General features: G+C 48.0%; 3 protein-coding genes and 1 non-coding gene across 4 annotated transcripts; 2 read left to right on the top strand and 2 right to left on the bottom strand.

The window, feature by feature from the left end:
* The first annotated feature begins 713 nt into the window (after window positions 1-713).
* On the top strand, window positions 714-2609 carry F5Y00DRAFT_93157 (dioxygenase). The gene is made up of 3 exons (XM_048014347.1): window positions 714-1413; window positions 1482-1963; window positions 2090-2609. The coding sequence occupies exons 1-3, from the start codon at window positions 1180-1182 to the stop codon at window positions 2358-2360; spliced, it is 987 nt and encodes a 328-aa protein (XP_047864075.1). The 5' UTR covers window positions 714-1179; the 3' UTR covers window positions 2361-2609.
* Window positions 2610-2857: 248 nt separating this feature from the next.
* F5Y00DRAFT_262779 (coiled-coil domain-containing protein-domain-containing protein) lies at window positions 2858-3776 on the bottom strand (the record flags this gene model as incomplete). Its single annotated transcript, XM_048011439.1, has 2 exons — window positions 2858-3492; window positions 3569-3776. The coding sequence occupies 2 exons, from the start codon at window positions 3774-3776 to the stop codon at window positions 2858-2860; spliced, it is 843 nt and encodes a 280-aa protein (XP_047864076.1).
* A 324-nt stretch (window positions 3777-4100) lies between these two features.
* On the top strand, window positions 4101-4171 carry F5Y00DRAFT_t100. The gene has a single exon. It is a non-coding gene; the product is annotated as a tRNA-Gly (tRNA).
* Window positions 4172-9225: 5054 nt separating this feature from the next.
* On the bottom strand, window positions 9226-11405 carry F5Y00DRAFT_239197 (carbohydrate esterase family 3 protein). Its single transcript, XM_048008047.1, has 2 exons — window positions 10679-11405; window positions 9226-10621 (listed from the first exon to the last, which is right to left on the bottom strand). Exons 1-2 carry the CDS (start codon window positions 10797-10799, stop codon window positions 9471-9473), a joined length of 1272 nt encoding a protein of 423 aa, XP_047864077.1. The 5' UTR covers window positions 10800-11405; the 3' UTR covers window positions 9226-9470.
* Window positions 11406-12832: the final 1427 nt, after the last annotated feature.

The following is a 12832-nucleotide window of genomic DNA, read 5'->3' on the forward strand; positions in this document are numbered from 1 at the left end:
GCCCGTTATTTAGTGCAACAATTACTTACTCGCCGGGCTGTGTTCTGTAATAAAGCAATCATGGGAGCGAAAGTAGGTAAAATACTTATATAGAGCTTTTATGTGGTTATAGATCTTACACCGTTGGTAGTGCATGAATAGGGGCTATATCCATCTATGAAAATCTCCACTGACTTCCGTCTAAGCCTACTAACACTTTTCCCCTAGCGAAGCGTATTGTGCTACCTTAAACCTCTTAACACGGATGATGATATGACACATTTTATAATTGCTCTACTTTACTCTCTTCTATCGCAGTCAGGTGCGCGAGTGACGCTGGCCAAGATAGCACTAATAAAAGCATGGCTTTTTTTCACCTTTAAACATGTAAAATTGTAACAGAAGCATGCTTCATGGTTGTAGGCCCACAGTGTCAAGCTGGATGCTGAGATCTCATTAAGTGTTACAGATTCATATAATAACGTTTTCCCATATTTCTATTAGACAAATCTGTTTAATTCATTCTCTTATACCCTATTATAATACCAGTTACGAATTGTCGTTGTCGTCAAAGCTGAGAAGATAGTATAAGGGTTAATGAGTGGAGGACCATTTACCATTTATTGCAAATATCCGGGTATTGATTGGCGTACCTTTTCTAAGCATTTATCACGAAAGTAAGTCTCCGCACTCCTCCCCCCCTTTGCCCCTCTCTCTACCCCTGCCTCACTACCCCACGTTTAGGTGACGATAATCCCTAGTTTCCACAGGGTACTTCTTATTATCGGCATGTACAGGCAGGTTGAATTATATCTCGTTCGTCGCCGTGTAACGCTACCATCGGTCTAATGTAGGTAAGCGTCACGGTTGGCGAGTTGGCGAGTTTCAATGGATGTATATCTCCAACATGCGGTCCTCCGGGCCCTCGCGTCAATGACTAGGTAGTATCATGTCGTCTGTTATTCAGGGTCAAACTTCTCCCACCAGTGTGCTTCCCCATACATTAGGGTCCCGACCATCAACTGCCGGACATGGCACATAGAAGGCACAAGGGGTGACAGAGAATTACATAAGGTCTGAGCGACCGCGACCTATTTGAGTTCTCTCGATCTTGAATTATATCGGTTCATTACTTTCCTAGCTATCTCTTGCTCTATTGATATCTGTTGCTGTTTAGTTTGTCTCTCTATAGTTGTTATAATGGCTGCCCCCAAAACTACACCAAAGCTTCTAGACTTGACGATTGACAACATCACGCCGAATACGATTCGGATTAACTCGCAATGTCAAAATCCGCGCCTACGATATTTGATGTCGCGGCTGGTGACGCATCTGCACGACTTCGCTCGAGAGACGCGGCTTAGTACAGACGAGTGGATGGAAGCGCTGAACTTCCTCGTGGGCTGTGGACAAATTAGTAGCGATGTGCGCCATGTAAGTGCGCTTTTTGAGTTTAGAAGGGGTAGACTGTTAGCAAGGAATCTGATGGTGTGCCGATTTAGGAATTCATCCTGCTCTCAGATATTCTGGGCCTCTCCTTATTAGTCGACAGTATCAACCACCCAAAGCCGCCGTCGTCGACCGAGGGCTCGGTTCTAGGGCCCTTTCACACGCACGACGCGCCGACGCTGCCCAATGGGTCAAACATGGCGTCGGACCCCGAGGGAGAACCGCTACTGTGTATCTGCACCGTAAAAGACACAGCAGGAAGACCGGTGGCAGACGTCAAGATTGATATCTGGGAAACAGACAGCAGCGGCCACTATGACGTGCAGCACTCCAATCGCGGGGAGCCTAGCGAACGATGCGTTATGGTGAGCGACAGCGAGGGTCGCTTCTGGTTTAAGGGAATCAAGCCCGTGAGCTACCCCATCCCGCACGATGGCCCCGTGGGGAAACTTCTGGAGAGACTAGGTAGACATTGCTGGAGGCCCGCGCATTTACATTTCATGTTCGAAAAGGAGGGATGGGATCATTTGATTACGTGAGTCGAGTACTTCATTATGGACCAGCTTTGGACAAGCCCGTCGTCCTATCTTACCTTATAATATCTAGACTATCTCCTACTATTATTAAATGGGGGAAAATAACTAACACATCTTGCAACTAGGGCCCTCTATGCGCGCGGTGACCCATACGAGACATCAGACGCGGTATTCGGCGTGAAGCAAAGCCTAATAGTAGACTTCGAGAAGGCCGACGCAGCAACAGCGAAAGAATACGACTTCAAGGAAGGGGGTTTATTGTTAAAACATGACTTTGTATTAACGACAAAAGAGGAGACAGAAAGACTGAGGGATGAGAACGCGGTGAAGGCCCTCGCGCAGCTTGGATTGCAGCTAAAGCTTGTCGATCATCTACCCGTACCTGAATTAGACTAGATATATCAGGTAGCTGGATAGTGCCGTATTGGCGTGTTTAGAATATTTGATCCCTATAAGACGATTCCTAGCCTATTGCTTTGTCCTTTTCTCTTAACACCAAAATCCTATCTAGAACCAGGTAGTAGTCAGGATAATTGGTGCCTAGCTATGATTATATCAAGATCAATATCATCACCCCACTGCATTATTCCCTAACCGGTATTCTTTGATATAGACTGGCTTCCTCCACGGTAGGTACTGCTTATACAGCTCGAAACCGATGATTCTAGACCGTTGATCCGATAGCGAAACCTAGTGATGTCTGTCGTGGTTCGATAAAACTGCTGAGAACCGGCCAGCTTCGAGAGTTCTTATACCGCTCTTTCCCCTTATATCTTTCCCATCTTTCTTTTTCTGTAAAAGTGTGTTTTAGTTTGCCACGTATTATCCCAGTCGTATTTGGGTTCCAATGTTCTGATGACCCCGTGATCTATACGATGAGAACCAACCGCTACTCAGAAATCCTGAATTCCAGTCTCCCCTTCAAGCCTCTTCTCCTCTAACTTCCCGTCACCACCCCCCTGATCTCCGACCAAGTCACTCGCCCAATCGGGATCCTCATCATCAAACCACGCCTCCTCTTGCTCACGGCGCTCAAGCACGTCAAACTCATCATTCTCATCCACGGTGCTGTAATCAAAGTCCTCATCTCGTCCCAATACGAACCGGCGCCTTAGAAAGTCATCCCACCGCCCGCGCCCTTCATCCTTAGTCTCCGGCCGCCGAGGCAACCCCTTCAGCCTCGCTTCAGCACCGTCGCCACCAACACTCACACCAACACTACTACCATCGTCGCCGAGACCGTCGCCTCCGTTGGCATACTCCCGAATAAACGGGTCGGTATCCTCCGCCGCCGGTTTCGGGAGCCAAGACGGTCGCCCTGCTGCCGAAGGTTCCGCGGGAAGACTACTGCCCTGGGGGGGAGAAGAAGAAGAAGAAGCGATAGATGAGGAAGTAATTTGCGCCAGCTTAGCCTCGCCGCGCAAAAGGTCCACTTCTAATACCCGCGAATACCCCTTTTCGCGCCCTTCCTTCTCGCGCTCGGCCGGCGATTGGAACTGCCGTACGAGCGCGTCGTATAGTATGGGGTCTATCTGAAGTTAGGTTACATGAATTTTTTTTAAAAAAAGGGGGGCACGGTAAGGAGAGTAAGAAAACATAAATACCGGCAAGCTCATGCTCCAGCGAATTAAAGTACCCCGGATTCCGATCGAGGTACTCGCGCCGCCGGTTCTGCACCCTGATCTGCGCCGCGCGCGCGGGCGATCTGGGCGGTCGCGGCTGGGGCTTGATGTACGGCGCGGCGGGGGGCGAGGGGGGTGCCGCCGGGGGCATAGGTGAGGCGGCGTTTGGGAAGTTAGGGCTGATGCTCATATTTTTTATGTTTATTATCGTAATTTTTTTAAAAAAATTTAACTCCCCTATCTTCGGTGAGATCTATGGGATAGTATTATCCTTTTGGATAAGTTAAGAAACTTTGGATTTGCCTGAAACTGGAATGTTGTTTTCGCCACGCCGGACTTCGTGAATATAATGTGGTAACTAAGGAGTCTCGATGAAAGTACATCCTGATTATCTGATTGGGAGATGGTTGATTCCAAGCCCCACCTTTAACTAGTGTTGACAAGTCAAATGACGCTATATATATACAAAATGGGCAGTTATTCGTCATAAGCCAATCACTCTTGAGAGATTCCAGCATCAGTGGTTTAGTGGTAAAATCCATCGTTGCCATCGATGGGCCCCGCGTTCGATTCGCGGCTGATGCATTCTTTTTTCCTTTTTCCTGGCTATTCCTATTGTGTATGTCAATATGCTTATTTTTTATTTTTTTATTTGATTTTGATGGTTGGATGGTTGGATGATCAGATGGTTGGGTTATGCAGACGCAGATTGAGCGCATGATTGGTATACACTGGTTATACGGCCTTATAGCTGTGATTCATAATAACACTATATCCAAGGAGTACGCAGTTAGCCAGTATATAGATGATAATCATCCTCCAAATCCATCATTTTATCTACGAACCGGAATTCAACTGGGGTATAAGGTATCGTATATATACTTTTCCAAACCTAATCCATTTTACCACTTATTCGCAACCATACTATATAAGCGGCATACTCGTGTTCATATTCATTTTTTCGCATCCCATCCCATCATTCATTCATCCATACACACGCCGCCCCTTCTCCAAGTCCTCACTTACCCTCCTCCCGCGGTTACGATCAAGACTAGGCCGTGCCCACGCATGACCGTTTCCATTCGCGTCGCCAAAGCTAACCTTGCGCGGAGCGCCGGATCCACGCCGCCCCGACACGGGCGATAATCTCGCCGTAGCGTAGTATCCGTAGTCGTCGCTGCGCTCCCGACTATGTCTGGGCCTCATCCTCGCAGACAGTCCGTCCGTCTGTATTTCTCTACCCAATCCACCACGCTCGCGGTACGATAGCGATATCGAACTCGTCGGCGGGACATACATCTCCTGTCCCGGGACTACGTCCTCGTTGCGTTTCTCCTCTCCTACCGAGAACCGCCCCCTCTTCTTCTTGCCTAGCCATCTCTTTCCCGCGCCGAAGATATTCCTCGCCGCGTCCGAGATATCCGTGACCGCGAACGCTATCGCAATCAAAGGCACGCTGACGCCTAGGCCGATCCCAAACAAGTACTTACTCACGTACGGGATCGTCAGCACGATGTCTTCTTGCCACTCCTGGAGGTTGATGGCGAAGAACGCGGCGATGAAACTCATGGGCAGGAAGATGATGGTGACGATTGTAAATACCATGATAGTCTGCCCCTGCTTCGCCGCGATGACCGCCTGGTCGCCCGCAAACCTGGCCTCGAGCGCGTTCGAGTGCTTCTGCTTGAGGTCGAGCAGGTCGGTAAGGTTGTCGTAGAGCGAGGCGGCCTGCTGGTCCATGCGCCAGATATCCTTCTGCCGTACTTCGAGGCCCCGCAGCTGTTCCCGGCTGCGCTTGCGGATCTCAGCGACGGCGGCGTCGGTGGCGCGGCGGTTGGGACCCTCGGCGCGCAACTCCTCCGTCACCTGGTCCTCGAAGTCGGCGAGCGCGGCTACCTGCGAGTCCAAGAGCACGGTGATGATGCTCAGCTCGTCGCGGATGTCCTTGATTTCGGCCAATAGAGACGTCTCGACGCCGATATCAAGCAGCGCGTCTGGGAACTGGTCTGGACTGTTCCCTTCGTACGGATCCGGCGTCCCGAACGAGGACAGACGAACCGACCGGCCAATGTTACGCTGACGTCGATGGTATTGAAGCCACCGCGCCGATTGTGCCGAGGCCCGGTTAAAGCGACTAAACAGCTGGCTTTCCCGATCCGTGACGACACCGATAGAGTTCTCAAACATGTCCAAAAACTGAAAGTCCTGATCGTCGAGCCGGTGCCGGTCAAATGTTCCGGAACAACGACTGGTTATAAGCATTGCCAAATCATCTAGTATATGTTAGTGCCTAGTAAACATTTAAGAAGTATACCTTCAAAGTGGGCGGGCATAGAATATGTTGATCGTATAGGAAATACAAGAGAACGGCATAGTAACATACTATGGGTGATATGTTAGCCTCCATTCCAAAGACGAAGTCATGGGGGTAAGGAGTAAAATAATATACGTACCACACAGATCCAATTGGCGGCCGGGTCTTAGCATTCGTTTCCTCTATAATCCCATCCAAAACATTTAAAGGATCTTGCTTGGGTTGATCCCAGCGTTGAGGGAAGCACGTAATGATAAGGTCTAAGACGAATAAGTCATAATCCTAACTAGTATTCCAGACATGCTTACCTTTTCCAATAACCCAGAGCCACAGCTGGTCAACCATGAATACCTTGGGCTCCAACGAGTACCTTTTACAATACCGATAAACTACTTGATCCGTGTCTCTCGCCGAAGTGTCGATGCCGTGGTAAAAGAACTGATCGAGGGTTCGCCGAGGGTGAAGAGGCGGGTTGTTGTTTAGATACGCATTTATGATGAGCGAATCTCGGGAGGTGTCGACGAGCCGTCGTTTTTCGCGGGCATTTTTGATAGCATTGCTCATTTTCTGCCGCCGCTCATCCGTCTCGTAATGTAGGAATGGCATCTTCGCAAATTAGTTTAATTACGCAGCTTCGTCAGCATAAAATGAGGTGCTTACGAATAAGACGATTTTTCCGTTCGAGGGGGCAAATCCTGGTGTGCCCCAGGCTAGCGGAACTGGGGACTTGCTACTCAAGCTATTCACGATGCCATCTTGTCGATGCGGTGGATTACCCGGGGTTCCTTTAGCCCGTTTATATTTCTTAGGATGCCGCTCCATGATCTGCTCGGACTTGCTTTTCTTTTTAGAAGGCGCGTCGTCCTCAAAATAGTCATTTTGCTTGGGGCTTGAGTCTCTGCTGTTCTGGCTCGATCTCGTACTAGTATCCGACGGCTCCTCAGATAAGGGGGCAAGTGATGATTTATCCTCCCTTTTAACTTGGAAACCAGTCCGATGCGCGGTAATACGATGCGAGTTCGTCCTCATAAAGTGGGCGTGTGGAAGTTCCCCACGATGCTCTTGGTCGAAGCATTTCTCCAGCGCTTTAAATGCTTCAATGTCCCGGTGTCCTGCCTCAATGAAGGACTTGGCAAGAAGTGTCTACTAAAGCGTGAGCTGATTGAAATGCTACATAAGGGAGAAATCAAGTACCTCAACCCAATCAATCTATAATGTCGCGTTAGTCCTATCTATCATAACGGGGAGACTCGATTAGATTATACATTATTCGCAGGAAGATGGATCCATCTAAAATCTGGCTTATACTTGATATTCTTGGTTAACGTAGGAATCTTCGGTTTGTCGTTCTCGGAATCCCACCCGTATAGGAGATCGTATACGGAATATTTAGATACGAGCTGTTTCTTTTCGAATTGGCCAAAGTCTACGACAGTGGCCTCAAAAGCTTGGCATGCCCGACGCGCGATAGGAGATAGGCGGTCGGCAGCCCGCGCAGGCGAGAGCAGCTGAACAATCTCGGGGTGGTTCTTCTCAGCGGCACAGAGCATGGCTGTCCGGTTGAAGCTATCCTTGATAGACAGATCGACATCCGGCCGTGTCAATAAGAGCCGTACAATCTCCTCAAAGCCGTTAAAAGCAGCCCAGTGTAAAGGTGTCATCCCATTGGAGAGCTCGGCGTTTATATCAGCATTGGCATCCAAGAGCAAGGTAACAACAGGTGCATACCCGCTCTGCGCAGCGTTATGGAGGGGCGTCCAGCCACCGTCACTAACAGCACGGGGATCAGCTCCAAAATTAAGGAGTAATCTAACCATATCATGGTGCTGCTCCTTATGGTGGCTTTCGGCGGCAAGATGTAAGGCAGTTCGCCCACGGTTGTTCGTAGCCGCGATGTCGGCGCCCATTTCTAACAAGATATGAGCAAGTTCAACATTGCCGTTAGTTGCAGCCCACAGTAGCGGTGTTCGACCAATCTGATCCTTCACCTCGAGGTTCGCCCCGTTATTCAGGAGTAACTTCAAGGTGTCGATTGTCCATTTTCCCTTCCCAGGCTTTTCCGAAGCTAGGAATAATAAGGGACTTCGCCCTTCCTTGTCTTGCGCTTCGACATTTGCACGCCCTTCTAATAGGGTCTCGACTACCTTGTTGAAACCCTTTAAGCAGGCGCTAAATAGAGCGGTCTGCGCATTGCGATTACGCCCATTCGGGTCGGCATTGTGCTTCAGCAACTCAACCACTATATCCACATGTCCTCCTTCAGCAGCCTTCACCAGAGCAGGAACCTCATTCTCTCGCTTAGGGTTTACCTCGGCGCCGTGGTCGAGTAAAAGCTGGACGATAGAGAGCTTGCCGCGAGCTGCAGCTTTCTGAAGGGCTTGGCGGAGCGCGTCTTGATCGTTAGTAGATATCCAAGGAGGATCTTCGGCCAAGATATCGCGGAGTCTGGCTTCGTTGGCTTGAGCTGCAGCGGCAATAAGTCTCAAATGTCGTGGATCGGGTTGGCTGCTTGCTACGCTGGCTTGGCTAGCCATTACACAAGACTCGGCGCGGATACAGGAAGACAAGGGTGAAACTATCGTAAACGAATCGCCATCACTTATCGTATCGAATATTAATTAGCAAATATCTATAATTCTAAAAAAAAGAAAAAATTTAATCCGTTCCCCGAAATCACATATCTCCTCTCATAACTATGATTCAATGCAATAAGGCTGAAGACATCAACAACAAGGTATCACGATAATAAGAGGACGTGGCACGAATTTGCGGAGGTTAGGTACAATTCGCGATCCACGTCTATGTATGGCGCGCGTAGGCGTTTGCATTGACACCCGAGCCAAGAGTTTTTGTCAGGTGGCAGGAGACGGCGATCAAGGCGGGTTGGGGGCTGCAGCTTTGGCTTATCCGGACTTAGCCAAGCCGGGAGAAGCGCTAGAACCTGGGACCTGGCCTGGAACCTGGAACTTTCCCACACCTCCCACTACCTAGTGTAAGCTCAACCTTAAAAAAAGCTCCTACCAATTGCACCGACTGGACGGTAGCTTTCGGCGGCCCGGATATAGAATATTCGCTAAACTAAAATTCCAAAACTCAAAACTCAATTCGGTGGCACAGTTACCTAACCAATCCATCGCAGTCTCAGCTATTATTAGAGTTCGCACCACGCGACGGTATGTATATACGTACCTACATACATGCCTATCCGGATACATATGCACTCGATCGACATATCGAGCCGTATTTCGCTCCCGTTTGCCCCATATAATATCGGACCAACTTGCATGCAATAAGAAGTTAGATTCATCACTCACATCGAATGTACGGAATTAATAGCGAGTTACACGAGCATATCTACCTAGGTACATTTACTATGCGACGCCACGGCATAAATCATAGAAAAACGGTAACAATTAAAATCTTGGCCTTCTTGGGCATGATTAATAGATACATAGTCTACATGGTATTTAGTGTATGATAATAGTGAGGAGGCCGTTACTTCGTATGGGCAAGACCAATAAAAAATTGCCCAGTTGTGTTCAAGAACTAAGAAGCCGCATTATCAGCTAATTAGAACAGCATCTTTGGGCGCCGCCGTAATTTGGTGCTCTTGGGCTTCTTTTCCTTCTGCTTTGGCTTGTCCTGCTCGTTCTTCATCTTGGCAAGTTCGGCTAGCATCCTCTCGATTTCCTTCTGCTCGGCGGTTGCCGTCGCATTGTCCATCTTCTTCTTCTGCTCTACCCACTTCTTGTAATCTTCGTCCTTCCGCTCCTCGTCGCCGTCGTCAAGAATTCCCGGGACGGGCTCGGGCGGTTGTAAAAAGCCCTTGGCATCGGCCTCTACAATAGCCTCGTACATCTTGGTAGCCATCATTTCGTAACCGGCAGTGCCGGGGTGCATGCCGTCGGAAGCCAGATTTCCATCCTGGATTCCGTCAGGACCTTGCAGCTCCGCAAGGACTACCGGTAGCTCCTGCTGCTTATAAATCTTGGCCAGCCTCCGGATCTGCGGGTTGACCTTCCAGACTTCCTCTCTGCCGTTGAATCGCTTGTCCCAAGTAGGTAGGATGGTGCACATGATAATGGTGGACCTCGGCGAAGCGTCGAGAAGGTAGCGGACTAGAGCGTCATACCGCTTGTAGAAGTTATCAATATCAACATGTTGGAAGCAGTCGTTGGATCCAGCGTTGACGAGGAAGAGGTTGGGCATCGACTTGGGAACGGCCTTCCTAGCATTTCCATGGATAGTCGCAGTAACAACACCAGGATAAGCCTCGATATCGTTATCCGTCATATTTCCGAGGCGTTGAGTTCCGACGTAGTTAACTTTGTTGCCGATAGCTGTGAGCTTCTCGCGGAGAGGTCGGCGGAAACCGTTGTTATCGATCCCCTCCTCGGGACTGTCGCCACGAGTGGTTGACGCACCGAGCGCCATGATACGAAGCGGTATTCCATTGGCAAGTGGTAATTCGTAACCAGGTCGGGCATACGGTTTTGTCCTTACGGTAGTACTGGTAGCACCACTGGACAGTTCGCTCGGGAAGGGGGTAAGAGACGAAGAAGTTGAAGAAGTATTATGGGGCGCGTTGGTCGAAGGATACGATATTTGAACGGTACCGTTACCAGTTACATAGCTAACACCAGCTTTGAAGTTGTCTCCTATGCTATCTAATTTATGTCCCCATTCATTATCGACGCTGACACTACCGGAAAAGAGCAAGACTACAACTTCGGTTAGTCGCAAAAAATGCATAACTCGAGCCTCAAAAGAGTACAAACCTATTAAAAATAATGGCAATCCTAGGAATAATAGCGAGCGTCTCCGTGACAGGATCATCGCGACGTATCGACTCGAAGCAAGCTGCCGAGGGAAAGAATACTGATCTGTAATCCACCCCATTGAGTTCTTTGTGGTTGCGCGCGCGCAACAGATCAACCGCCGTCAAGAAGCGAAGGAGGGAAAAAGCCAATGCAACTGTCCACTACGCTACCCCACAATGCGATTAACACGTTGTAATAGACGCGTAAGCTCCGTCTCGATAAAGATTAAAAAAAAGGAGAGCAAGGGGTGAGAATAAAAATGAAAAGGCGTGAGCTAAATGAAGGAATGAATAAGAATGAGCGAGAGAAGACAAGCTATCGCGATATCATACAGATATACGACCAAAGCCCATGGAGACGGGGAATTAAGAAAGGTTGGCGAAACTTCTTTAGGTGGGTTGTGGCGAACAGGAGGGAAGAAAAGCATCAAACAGAAAAATGGAAGACGGAACTCTTACTTTTATCTACATAATGCCGTCTTTTCCGTCGTTTTGCCAAGAAGAATGCCAAGAACCTTGGTGTCCCAAAACTAAGATCGTCATTTTTGAAATGCCAAGACGGTAGGACGTTGTTTGGAGGGATGGATGGCGATAGAGTCTCTGGTTTTTTGCCTCTCTTTGGTCAGTTTTGTTCCTAGATGCTAGTTGGGTCTTTCGCGTATAGCACGTATCAGATAGAAGTGACCGGTAATCCTGAAGAAAGACCCCAGCATGCCAAGACTAACTAGGAGCCAACGAGGATTTTAATAAGGAATGAATGCGCAACCATCTTACAGTTGTACTTACCTACCCAGCTACCTTAGGTGGTACATTAGCGTCAGTATATAAGATCCCAGGACCGTATTGATACCGTAAATATATAATTTATATATATGAATGGTTCCGCGACTCAGTACGAAAGAAGCACGGTAGCCACATCTACCAACGGTATTGGTATCAAATGGTATTTTCGCGATTGAACGGTTTAATGTATCGAATAGTTTTTCCTATGCGAATGGTTTTTCCCTTACGAATGGTTTTTTTTAACCAACGGTTTTTTTTGGGAACCAACGGTCTTTTTGCGGTCCTAGTACGGTCGGGGAAGGTGCAGCAAGTAAAAAAAATTATATATACTACTATACGTACTTGCCTCAATACAAGTACGTACAGTAGTCAAGTCATTAAAGAGGTAGGTAGGTAGGTACCTAGGCATTATTATGTACTTTCGAACACTTTACGGCTACGGCTACAGCTACAGCTACGGCTACGAGGTTACTAAGCTACGGCTACGAGGTTACTAAGCTACGGCTACGAGGTTACTATTCAAATAGACTATTACATATTACATACAGGCGCGTATAGGTTGTAATTACTTAGGTATATAAGGTGGCATTCGCGACTTCCTTACTTAATTACCTACTAGTATTACACCTTCCCAAACCGTAAAAAAACCATTCGTCAAGAAAAAACCATTCGCAAGGAAAAAACCATTCATACATATATAAACCGTTCAAATAGCCAACCAAATATATACCATTTAAACCAATACCGGTTGAAATATTAAAACATCTAAGCATTCAAATAGTATTAGAGCCTCAAACGGTAGATCTACGATTTAGTCCTTATTTACTGTAAAAGTACGGTACCCAGGTCTTATATCCTGACGCTAATGTAGGTTAAGTATTTCTCATTTTTTAATGCACCTATGTAGGTACATTAGGTACCTGCCTTACCTTCCCAGAGTTGGTCCTAACTGTCAACCTTAATTCGTAGCATGTATTACCCGATCTGTACATTATTTTTCTGGAGACTTTCCATCAGATGCTTGGATGCTACCAGCATTGGTCCAGCGGTGTACCTGGGAAATTACCTTCTTCTCCGCATCAGAGCCGCCTTGGCCGCGTGCGTCGAAGACCCTCCTTTTTCTTAAAATGTATCTTCCAGTTTCCAGTCCCAGGTCCCAGGACTGGTATGCTGGTACGTAGTATTATACAATACCTACTCCAAAGCAACAACCTCTCAAGCTCTTCTGCAAGTACGCCACTAATAATTTAACAAATACTAAAGTAGATTGAGTGAGCGCCGAACCCCACGCCGTTCCATCAGCTGAGTGCTGCACTTCATGCACAAGGAC

Source organism: Daldinia vernicosa (assembly GCF_022497035.1).
Source record: "Daldinia vernicosa strain CBS 139.73 unplaced genomic scaffold F5Y00scaffold_28, whole genome shotgun sequence".
NCBI classification, from domain to species: Eukaryota; Fungi; Ascomycota; class Sordariomycetes; order Xylariales; family Hypoxylaceae; genus Daldinia; species Daldinia vernicosa.